The sequence below is a fragment of the Volvox carteri genome, assembly GCF_000143455.1.
Source record: "Volvox carteri f. nagariensis unplaced genomic scaffold VOLCAscaffold_18, whole genome shotgun sequence".
NCBI lineage: Eukaryota > Viridiplantae > Chlorophyta > Chlorophyceae > Chlamydomonadales > Volvocaceae > Volvox > Volvox carteri.
In genome coordinates this window covers 596473-608081 of record NW_003307561.1, presented here as the reverse complement: position 1 = coordinate 608081, position 11609 = coordinate 596473, and the positions used below count along the sequence as shown (strand labels likewise).

Here is an 11609-nt window from a genome sequence, read left to right as displayed (position 1 = left end):
AGACGCTGCCGTTGCACGCTGTGGCGGCGGCTGTGGAGCATATCTTGCTGCTGGCTCAACCGCAGCTTGGGCCCATACCGACTCGAGAACGCACAACAGCTTTCCGGGATTTACTGACAGCGGCAGTGCCTGAACGCAAAGGCCACAGAGACACACGTGCTTATGTGTGTGTGTGTGCGTGTATGGCTTCATGTCTCATATGATTTCCCCTTCCCTCTCCTCCTCCTCCTCCTGTTCGTCCTCCTCCTATTCCTCCTCCTCCTATTCCTCCTCCTCCTGTTCGTCCTCCTCCTATTCCTCCTCCTCCTATTCCTCCTCCTCCTGTTCGTCCTCCTCCTATTCCTCCTCCTCCTATTCCTCCTCCTCCTATTCTTCCTCCTCCTCTCTGCGCCTCAGGTTGCTCCTCAGCGGCACACCCATCCAGAACGATGTGCTGGAGATGTGGTCACTGTTCGACTTCCTGATGCCCGGCTTCCTAGGGCAGGAGAGGACCTTCAGAGCCAAGTTCGGGAAGGCGCTGCAGGTGGGTTGATCCGGGCGGCAGTGGGGAACGTCCTGAATGAACACCTCGGAACACGTGCGTGATCAGAGGTGTGTGTGTGTGTGTGTACGTATGTACGTATGTGTATACAGGCGTAGGCGTTCCACGTCGGTTCAGAAGCCCGCCTTGTCAGTCGCCATGTTTGACACAGCTGGCCAACCCGCTGCCCCACAACGCGCCTCAATTGGTAACCCCTACTCCTGCACGGAAGGGGCCGATTTGAGCGAGCTCCCCGTCGCCAGGAGTCAGCACCCACACTGCCGTCGACCCCCACCTGTGGGCCTCTCTTAGTGGCCCCTCCCGGGTGGTTGTGTGTGCCCGCCCTCTACAACTAACAACCAACACTGATGATAACTGTGGTGGTGGTGGTGGTGGTGATGGCAGGAGGCCCGTGTCAGCAAGAGGGGGAGTCGGGAGGCGGAGGCGGGCTTGCTGGCTCTGGAGGGGTTGCACCGCTCCTTGCTGCCCTTCGTGTTGCGGCGCACCAAGGGCCAGGTGCTGGCGGACTTGCCGCCCAAGATCATCACCGATATTTATTGCGACCTCAGCGACCTGCAGGCGCGACTGTACGCGGACTTCCAGCAGTCCAAGGTGCGGGAGGGGGTCGGTGGGGCCGGGGCTAGGACGGAATGGTAGGGATGGTAGGGAGGGGACCAGGGGCGGGAAGCAAGGACTGATTGAGGCCCGCTGTGCAGCCTCCTTATAATGCGTTCTCATTATTGCCGCCTCCACCTCCATCTCCACCTCCACCTCCATGAGGGGGCACCTCGAGAGGGGAGCGAAGAGCGGTCAATTCGGAACCACAGGAGGAGTAAACCTCCTGTACCGGGTCAACTAGAGCCGGACACGGCTTTGGAAGCCGGAACGTTCGTAATCGCTCCTTTTCGTGTGTCGCTGCAGGCGAGTGCCGAGGCCGTGGAGGCGCTCCGCTCGGGTGAAGCTCGGCGGGCCGCTGCCGCCGGCAGTGACGATACCGGTGACGGCGGAGGTGCGGTCGCGGGCGCGTCCCCACACGTGTTTGCGTCGCTGCAGTACCTTCGTAAGCTGTGCAGCCATCCCGCCATGGTCATGGACCTGGGACTGGCTGCGCACCGGGCCGCGGCGACGGCGGTCCTGCGCACCAACGAGCCTGCGGGCGTGGAGGCGGCGCTGCGGCGACTGAAGCATTCACCCAAGCTCGCGGCGCTTCGGGACCTGCTGGCGACCTGTGGCATCATCGCTCCTGCGACCGACGGCGACGAGGAAGCGGCGGTGGCGGCTAGCGCGGCCACAGCCGCTGGCGGCCCCGGCGGCGGCGACAATGCCGCTGACTCTGGCGACGGCTCCGCCGCTGGCGAAGGCGGCGGTGGCAACAGCAGCGGCCACCGCATGCTCGTCTTCGCGCAGCATAAGTCCCTGTTGGATATCGTGGAGCGCGATTTGATGGCACCGTACGGCGTGTCCTATCTTCGGCTGGACGGCAGCGTAGAGGCTGGCGCGCGGTTCGGCATCGTGCAGCGCTTCAACTCCGACCCCACGATTGACGTTCTGCTGCTCACCACTGGTGTGGGCGGTGTGGGTCTGAACCTGACCTCGGCCGACACCGTGGTGTTCCTGGAGCACGACTGGAACCCCATGAAGGACATGCAGGTGCGGGGAGCGGGGAGTGTGTGTGCTGTGTGTGTGCTGTGTGTGTGCTGTGTGTGTGCTGTGTGTGTGTGCTGGGGCCCTCTCCGCGTTTGCCACCTGTCCAGCCGTCTCCCGGACCACGTGGCATAGTGCCCTCCATCTCTCCCCACCCCCACCCCCCCAGCACCCCCACCCACCACGCCCTGACCGGCTACCGTAGGTCCCTGGGGGCGTAGCCACCTGGGTGCTGACTCGCACTGACTCGCACTGACTCGCACTGACTCGCACTGACTCGCTCGCACTCTCCTCCGCACCCCGACCTGTGCGCTTCCACCAGGCCATGGACCGTGCACACCGTCTGGGTCAGCGCCGTACCGTCAACGTGTACCGCATCCTCACGCGGGGCACTCTGGAGGAGCGGGTCATGGGCCTCCAGCAGTTCAAAATTGACGTGGCGGCGGCGGTCGTCAACGCCGACAACATGTCCATGGACAACATGGACACCGCCTCGCTACTCGATGTGTTCGGGGCTGGCGCCGCCGGAGGCAGCGGAGGCGCCGCTTGTGCCGCCGCCGGGTCAATGCTTCCGTCGGAGGTGGAGATGGTGGAGGCAGCGGCTGCTGCGGAGGCAGGGGGCGAGGGACCTGGCGGCAGAAAGGGCAAGGCGGCGCCGAAGAGCGGCTTGGCGGCGGCTCTGGCGGCTATGGGGGAGATGTGGGACGAGTCGCAATACAGCAAGGAGTTCAATATGGAGGCCTTCATGCGCAAGATTGGGGGTGGAGGGGGGGCGGGAGGCGGTGGCGGAGGTGGAGGCGGCCGGGGGCGGGGCCAAAAGGGCAAATGATTAAACATACGTCGCATCTCTAGCTGCAGCACCAGCTGTACCACCAACTGCTGGCGCTGTTTGCGGTGTTGAAAAGCTAGCTGGGACTTTGGTTTTTCATTCAGGCGGCCTTGCTCCGTTTTCCAGGCTTTGCTCGCGGCGCAGCGGTGGCCTCCGCAGGCGGTATAGTCGTGTTCCTTCTTCTTTCTGACGAGACATTGCGGAGTGGAGAGTTGTGATCTGTTGCAGTTGCCGGGCACGCCAAGTCGCGCAGACGCCGGCGGCAGCGTAGACGTAGCAGCCTAGACGTGACTTCGTTGCTTTCTGAAGCCGTTGCGTGTCGGTGTGTGAGGTTACGACACTAGACCCTTTTGGACTTCGCCATGTCGTCGGTGGCGCCGTTCTCTCCAACAACAACAGCCCCCCACCGCTGCGTCACACACACCTGAGCGACAGCATATATAGGCGGTGTAGTGCATAATTGCACATAGCTTGTCTTCTTTGTCTTGCTGTTGCTTCTAGTTAGGCTAGCATAGTGCCGTACATATGGTGCGACTAGCTCGTACCACGATAATCTGATTGTTGGGTGTGCGGGCTGAGCGCGGGTTCTCCTCATAATACATAAGTACATCATACAGTACAACGCGATTCATCCGGACCGGCAGATGGTGAGGGGAATTTTTGTTCCCACATGCAATATTTAATTGGGGAAATGTTGGAATTCGGGATAAGATGTATATCGGGACGACATGAGAGGGGGTGGGTCGCATGAAGTCGCGACGTGAGAGGTGGGTGCTGCAGGGCGACGGCCCTATCCGCCCTCTTCCTTTGGTGGGTGACGGGGAACGAGGTCGAATACTGTACGGTGACGTAACTTCGTGACTACAGTTGGAAGCGTCCAGGTGCCCTTTGGAGGGCCTATTGTTTGATTGTGCGAACAGAGAGTGGTTGAACGGTAACGAGGACGGCCTCGGAAGGCAGACGGAGCATTTCTCTAAGGGGGACCTTTAAGAGGGTTTGCGGGCACTTACTTGGGCGCTGAGGCGGCGGCGGCGTCCCTGTGCCTCTGTGGTCAGCAGTGGCTGCCCCAGGACGACCACTACCAGCTTACGAGGTCTACACACCGGCCTCTTCCAAGCGAGGGGTAACGGCGCGATAGCCCCAAGGTGCACTGATGAGGCAGCGCATTTCTAGCTAAGGGGGGAGCGTGGTCGTGCGACCGGTGTCCGGTAACGTCGGCTTCATCGAACGGCTGTGATGAGGTCGGTAATGCGGTTAGCTATGTTTCCTTTCCGCTTAACCTTGCTTCGCTCTGCTTCTGCTACGTGGCTGAGGAGCTGGATCCCACTGGTGTCGTTGCACCGGCGCATGTGAGGAGTGCTGGTTGCGTCCGGTGGTGGCGGCGGGGACGCTTGAGGCGTTCGGCGACGTGCAGTGTCGCGATGGCTATGGCGATGTTGCCTTCGGCGACATTGGTGGCAAGCAGCGACCGGTAATTGAAAGTCCGCTCTGTGGGATGCGGCGGTGGCTTCAAAGGAGAACGGCCGCACGACCACCTTCGAGGCCATCTGTGGCTGGGGCTAACTGCACCAACACTCCAACGCAACTTCTTCCCGCAGAACCGCCAAACCCGGCATTATCCATCACAGCACTACATCTCATGATGTCCTAAAGCCGCCTTCATTACACTCGCCTTTCTTGGGCGGGGCCCAGCGTGAAGGCCCCCGCTCCCCCTAGTGCGCCCCGGCCCGTCTGTAACAACCGAATGTGATAGCTGCATCTGCTGCTGCCGCTCGGCAGTGGGAGGGTATTACCATTGTCGCCACACAGCAGGACGCACCGCCTGCTGCCATCACCATTACCCGGCAGGAAACAACAACCACTGTTATGGAGCAGTGGGATGGAATTACCGCTGTACCCTAGCAGCGGGAGATCTCGCCCACCACCGGAGCGTGGTGGGACTTCATCACCGACAGCCCTTTGCAGACAGACCTGGCAGCTGATGAAGCGGACCGGCCGTATACCACGTGAGCAGTTCACCGTCAGACCCTGCCACGGGACCTGTCCTTGGAGAGCGCCGAGGATGATGCACCCATGGCGAATGCCGACGAAACCCTGTTGCCCCTCGTAAAGCTCCAGCTTGATGGCATCCCGTTAGCCAACACGTGGCCGTAGGTGCTCGATACCCCATCGGGTATTGGGCCCAGCATGGACCTGCCCCCCTGCACTGCAATGCCCGGGACTCACCACCTGGGGAGGTCGCCACGCAGCTCCGGTGCATGTGCTCCCACAACATCCGCAGCTTCCTGGCCTAAGGATACAACAACACTGCCGAACACACAGCCCAATTCGTCAATGGGCTCGGCAGCGGCTGGATATTGTTTGCCTCCAAGAAACAAGGGTAACTGAGGACCACATGTCTCAAGCATGAATCATGGTCCTCCATAACCTATCTCAGGCTTTCCACCTGGGCCAGTTGGTATCCTGATGGGACCCCGCGCTGGATAGCCGGCGTGGAGGCGGAACAGCCATCCTTACCCGCCGCACTTTACTCACCAGCGGGGCTTTAATCTTCCTGGGGTTGCAGGCCTAGCCTACGGTATTGGGAGACGGTCGCCTACCGTGCCTACCCGTATGCTGGGGAGACCATAATTTCACATTAATCAGTGCTTACCTTCCAAGCGCTGATGCCCCGGCCCAAAGGGCATATATCCAGCAATATCTCCGGCTGCTCATGGCAGATGCTAGGCTCCATGTCTGGGCAGCGGACTTCAATTTTTGTCAACAATCCCGACCTTGGCACATCCGCACCGTCTTCACGGAGGTATGATGTCAACACCGCGGTGGAGTTGAACACTGCACGTCCGGGCTATCGGGACGACCAGCCGATTAGGAGGGGAAGTATGTAACGAACATGAGTCGTTACACTGTCTCGCTTTCCTATCCGCTTTCCTATCCGCCTTGGTATCCGCCTTGGTATTTGTTGCGCTTAATCCGTTGCGCTTTGTCGTACTTCTGTCGGTGAACAGTCATTAAGATGGTTCACAACCCATCAATCGGGGTCTTTCGATCTCACCACATTTGTGGAGGGGCTTGAAGAGGCAGGAGCATTACATAGCTGACAACTTTTGCTGTTGTTTCAGTACGTCGACAACAAAGCATCCTGCTGCTTCAGAGCGATAGGAAAGTCGTGCTTCATGCTTTGGGCCTTTGGCAATAGATCAAATCCCTGCGCAGGTTGTTGCGGAAAGGACTGGAAAGCTGCGGAAAGTACGGTTCACTGTTGGTAGGTAAGGTAGGCGATCCGCCGATTGGCGCGAAACCTGCAAGTCACCCGTTTACCCGCCACCGGCATGTGGGTTCCGGGATCGGACCTAGAACAAAGATGCCCTGCAAGCTTACACGTGAAAATCGTTTTATTAAGGCCTTTAGCGAAGGTCAAGGAAAAATATTGTTCCCGCTTCGTAGAGGCAGGCAACATAACATGAAGCCCCCAGCAGGATGACCTCCTGCATCTTACATCGTGGTCCTGCTCAGGGTTGTTTTTGTTGAAGCTGAATGACTGACAGGCGGGGCGTCTCTGACGTCAGCCCGCCTTGGGGCCCTCTGGTATGACGTTAATCATAAAGAAACCGGTCGATACGACGGGGAAGCATAAACGCGATTCCTTTCTTTCCAAAATTCTTAAAGACAATTACATAAGAGGTCAAATTATATCCCACAGAAAGCTTATTTGGTTTGCTAAATCGCCAAGCTTTTCGGCTTCCAAATCTTTCCGGGCAACTGAAAAAACGACCACCCTGTTCGTCGCCTCACACCGTCATACAGCAGATAATCACGGTGTCATTATAAACGAAACCTAGGGACTGTCATGAAAATCATCTGCTATTTTTGGTCTTCATTGCTGCTTCTTGCGATGCTTGGGCCTTTACAAGCGCCCCTGGCCGACAGATCTCAGCACCACAGCCCTGACCTTGAGCCTGGAGCCACCTTCCCGCCCGCCTGCCCGCAGTCATGTGTGCCACCCACCCCTGACAGCACCAGCCACACCACAACAACTCCACTCATTTCCGCATCCGACCTCTGTGGGAACGTATCCAACCGCGACTACAACCCGCACGGGCGGCCGCCGGGTAGCTCCTCCCGCTCGTGGTTCGAGGGCTGGTACTGCCGGGTCTCAGACCAGGGCGGCGCCTTCTCCTTCGCCGTGGGTATTGGCCACTTCCCGGGTGGGTGGTTGGGTAGTTAAGTACGTAGGTCGTTTGGTAGTTAAGTATGTAGGCCTACGTGGCATTTGCGGATGCCGGCAGTTGGGTCCAGCAATCGCCCCGGAGGTTCGACAGATGCCCAGATGCGGACACAATGACGCATGGAGAGGTACCGGGGGAACGGGGCTTTGAGCACCAGGAGGGCTAACGCTGTACCCTTTTCCTGAGAGGATGCTCCTCGCAGACCGCCCTCTCAGCCTCGCAGGTCATCCAGTCGATAGCAGATGCCCCGCATGGTGGGCTTGCTGCCCCTCTAATCACACACACACACACACCCTCACCCCCCTCCTCGGCTCCCTCCTCGCCCCCCTCTTCGCCCCCCTCCTCGCCCCCCTCCTCGGCTCCCTCTACAGGTCAGGAGCTACCCAACCCCGCAGTTGCCGCCTTCATCCTGGTCTCCAACACCGGTCAGCCGCCCCGCCTATACACACGGAATTTCGACCTCCTGCGCGTCGAGTCCCCTGTAACGCCGCCTCTGTCAGGCGGAGCTACCGTCGCCGACGGTTGCGACGGAGCCGGCGGCAGTAGCGGCGGCAGTAGCGGCGGCAGTAGCGGCGGCAGTAGCGGCGGCAGTAGCGGCGGCAGTAGCGGCGGCAGTAGCGGCGGCTCGTTATTACACCGGGGCAGCGGCGACAGAGTCGTCAGCTTCAGGCTGGTGGCGGGAGGCGACCCCGCCGATAGCAACCACGGGGGCACAGCACATCCGGATTTTTGCATGTGGGAGGTGACCCCCGGGTCGGTCCGCATAGCTTTGCAGCTGGGTGGTGCCCGCCTGCGGCTGCGGTCCGCGGCGGGCTGCTGCGCTGCTTCGTCTCCCTGGGCGGGCCCCTCAGCCCCCTCGCCAGAGGGCTGGGCAGCGAGGCTAGGCTTCCTGCTGCGGCTACGGTACGACGTACTGAGCCTCCGTACGCCCGTACAATACGAACTTCGCGAGGACACATACGCGGACGGTAATGCAGAAGGCAGCTGTGACGCCATATCCGAGCCGCAGCGGGCGGCGGAAGCGCCGCCATTTCCGCCGCGATCGCGGCCGCATCTCTCGCCCCCTCCCCCTCCCCCTCCTCCTGCGGCTACGTGGCGGTCGGGTTCACTGCATCTGGAGAAGAACTGGGGGGAGTCGTTTCCCGACCAGTGGATCTGGGCTCAGGGGCACCGGAGGGTTGCGGGGGGCGAGGTAGGGGCTGCTGGCGGTGGTGGTGGGGCTTCTAGGGGGGCCCGAGATAGGTTCGGTGGGTTAGGGGGTATCGCCATTTTACGACACCCCGCCCAGTACGGCAGGCTATTGCACGTTTGCGCATGGAGCGGCTAACGGCATCCTTTCCGTCGCCCTTCAGACCCGTTGGGCTCCTGGCTTAGGTTCCCGTAGGGAACATCATGAAGTACGGCATTATACTGGGTAACGTCGTACCTGCTACCGGTGCTGTTGACGCAATCAGTACTGAGTTACCGAAGAACGGCCTGCGCCTCAAACCACGACAACCCTAGTTCCAGCATGCGTTCCGGTATACCCTACCCCTCCTCCGCCTCCTCCCTGCCCTTCCTCTCTCCCCTCCCCTCTCCCTCTCCTCCCTCCCCCTCTTCCCTCCACCGACACCCCCGCACCACTGTGTGCATCTCTCCCCCGCAGGCCTCCTTCGTACTGGCTGGCGGGCTACTGCCGCATGTACTGCAACCCATCATCCCTGTCACCCGGCAGTACGTCTTCTCGTACCACCCGCCGCCACCTGCCGTACCCTTCGCACTGGACCCCCGGAATCCGGCACTTTTCAGCTCGCTTACAGTCCGCGGCTGCGACGGGGTCTTCTCCCTGGAGCTGTACGGCATCATGCATATCGTACAAGTAACTGCGTCGGCGGACCCCAGCACGTTCCAGGCGTTGCCCTGCCCCACGGGTACCGGATTCCGGGTGTGTTCATCCCTCTGAGAGGGGGCTCAATGGAGGGGAAAATAGGGTGGTAGGGCCGCGCTGTACAACGCATCAGCTTTCCCCTAGTTTAACATGATAGTTTAAAAATGGAAATTGAACGCGACGCGTTTGCTGGTGTTTTGAGCTAAGGTTGGTTTCCCCCTCGGACGAAGGCCGTTGATTACAACCGCGGAAGGCGAAGCCGGTGAGCCGTGGCGTTGCCGGTCCACAAGTCTAGAGGCGGGGTGTCTAGAGGCGGGGGAGGGGATATCAGAAACGTCAAAAGGGGGTCCAAAGCCAGCCGGCTGGAAGAACTGTCCCCCGGTGCAGGCGGCTGCGGGCCCCCTACAGCCCCATCCCCCCCTCTGGGGCGGCACCTGCAACCCTTGAGCGCCGCATGGAGCCCCCACATGACACGCCGCGGTGTGCGATCAAGACCTTATGCCCGTGAACATATGTGTGTATGTGTGTATGCGCGTATGGGCGTGTCGTCCCGTAAATAGAAGAGGTTGGGTGATATGCCTTCCTCCTCCTCCTCCTGCTGCTGCTGGTAATGGTATGATCGGATTCCCCCTTCTGACCCCGATCAGTGTGCCACATCAAGATCTCCCCCACCCCCCACCCCCCGACCCCTCTAGAACTATTCGGTGGAGTCCTTCTCAGCGCGAGTTCAGCTGCGGGTGCTGCGACGCCCCTTCCCCCTCGCCCCCCCCTCCGCCGCCACCATTGTGGCGGAGGACTCCTTCGCGGCGGCCGCCGTAGAGTTCGGGGGCGGCTACGTGTGTCCGGACAGCATGCCGCAGCTGCGGCGGGTGGTCGGGGAGGACCAGATGGCGGACTGGGCGGGGGGAAGGAACGGCACACGTGGTGGCGGCCGTGTCAGGACGGCGGGTGGTGCGGGGTCCCAGCAGTGAGGATGTCCCGCCGAGTGCTGCATCCGGGGCGGCCTTAGGCACTACTGCAGTAAGGGTGGCGACGACATGTGCGTCTGTATGTGCATGTGTGTTGTAAGGAGGAGGGGTTTCCGGGGCCCCTGGCGGTGGGGAGGTGTATTGATGTTCGTGGCGGCAGGTCGGCTGGCTCCTACACCGAACTCCTTGCCGTACCCAGCCGTACCCGTGCAGGTGGTTCCAAGGATGCAGGGCTCGTGCTCGTACGACCACTGAAGCAGCCCCGAAATAGGTGCGAGCGGAGAGTGGGGGGCCCGCATGCAGAGTCACTTGCTCGGTGGCAGGGCAGTGCATGGCATTCTGCTCAGTTGTGGCGGTGCGGGGAAGCTGAAGGAGGTCGGGGGGTGGACGCGGCGGTCAGCAGCTAATGACGATAGAGCTGCAGCAGCTGCTGCTGTCTCTGCTGAATATGACGATTAACGCGACATGGTGATTGAAGTGTCGCAATAGCGATACATTATCATTTTGAAAACAACAATGTGCATTACAAGTTACAAGTTCCGTACAAATGCGGGGGGGAAGCCCGTCCACAAAAGCCGGAGGGGAGGCCCTGTGGAAGGTCAGCAGCCTTCTTGTGGCGCCGAGCGAGGACGTTCACATCCTCCCCCAACCCCCCTTTCGCCTGGGCTCGGCGCGCATGAACGCGATGTGCCCCTCCCAGGTGGTCCCCCAGACCTCCGAGAGAACTACGGCCGCATTCAGACCGGGCCCAGGACCCGCAACACAGCATCACGACAAAGCAGCGCCAAGCACTTTCCACATCCTCCTTCCCCTCCCCCCGTCCTCGCCGGCAGCCCCTGCTCCCTTCCAAACCTCCAGTCACCCTCCTAGGCAGGGACTGTCTCGCTCCTCGCTCCCGACCCCCTCAGCCCCCTCCACCCCGGGGCCCAGGTGGCTCCTCACGCGAAGTCGCTGCCAATCACTCCCAGATAGTCATCTTTCATTGTGGCGATACAGAACTGCAGGACGAGTACGGACACCCGACGTACACCAAGCGCCGCCCGAGGGAGGGGCGCAGCGGGGCGGGGGGGGGTGCGGGGGAGACGGGTCCGAGGGGATTTGGTTGTTATCTTAAGTGAGACCGCTATCATCCGACAACAACAACAACAACAACAACAACAGCAGCCCGGAGGATCGAACGGTGGAAAGAAAAGCCCGAGGGATTACGACCGCATCCACAACTGTGTCGATCGATGTAGAATAAGCTTCCCGCCCAGAGGCTTCAATCAATTCATCAGTCCGCCAATCTGCCGGGGGAGAGGTGATCGCACTCTCCGGGGTCCACCGCCGCCAGTTCCCGCTCAGCTCGGACGTCACATGCTCACATCACATCACATCACATGACGCCGCACGTCCGGACACCCTGTTGTCAACCACCCACCCACCCACCCACCGATCTACTACTTACCTACCCACCTAATGAAAGTGAATCTCCTCACTCCACGCCCAAGCAGTCCCCCCCTCCCCCCTTCCCTCCCTCCCTCCCTCCCTCCCTCCCTCCCTCCCTCCTTCT

General features: G+C 60.8%; 2 protein-coding genes across 2 annotated transcripts in view; one reads left to right on the top strand and one right to left on the bottom strand.

Annotated features, from left to right (window-relative positions):
• The window catches only part of VOLCADRAFT_74566 (uncharacterized protein), a 6452-nt gene extending 2910 nt beyond the window's left edge, over positions 1 to 3542 (top strand). The window contains exons 5-10 of the mRNA XM_002950357.1: positions 397 to 523; positions 926 to 1132; positions 1463 to 1748; positions 1881 to 2170; positions 2487 to 2725; positions 2804 to 3542. Coding sequence (XP_002950403.1) covers positions 397 to 523; positions 926 to 1132; positions 1463 to 1748; positions 1881 to 2170; positions 2487 to 2725; positions 2804 to 2993 — 1339 coding nt within the window. The 3' untranslated portion in view covers positions 2994 to 3542. The remainder of the gene's footprint in view (positions 1 to 396; positions 524 to 925; positions 1133 to 1462; positions 1749 to 1880; positions 2171 to 2486; positions 2726 to 2803) is intronic.
• Positions 3543 to 10563: 7021 nt separating this feature from the next.
• Positions 10564 to 11609, bottom strand: part of VOLCADRAFT_74564 (uncharacterized protein) — a 2740-nt gene continuing 1694 nt past the window's right edge. The window contains exon 6 of the mRNA XM_002950229.1: positions 10564 to 11055. Coding sequence (XP_002950275.1) covers positions 10996 to 11055 — 60 coding nt within the window. The 3' untranslated portion in view covers positions 10564 to 10995. The remainder of the gene's footprint in view (positions 11056 to 11609) is intronic.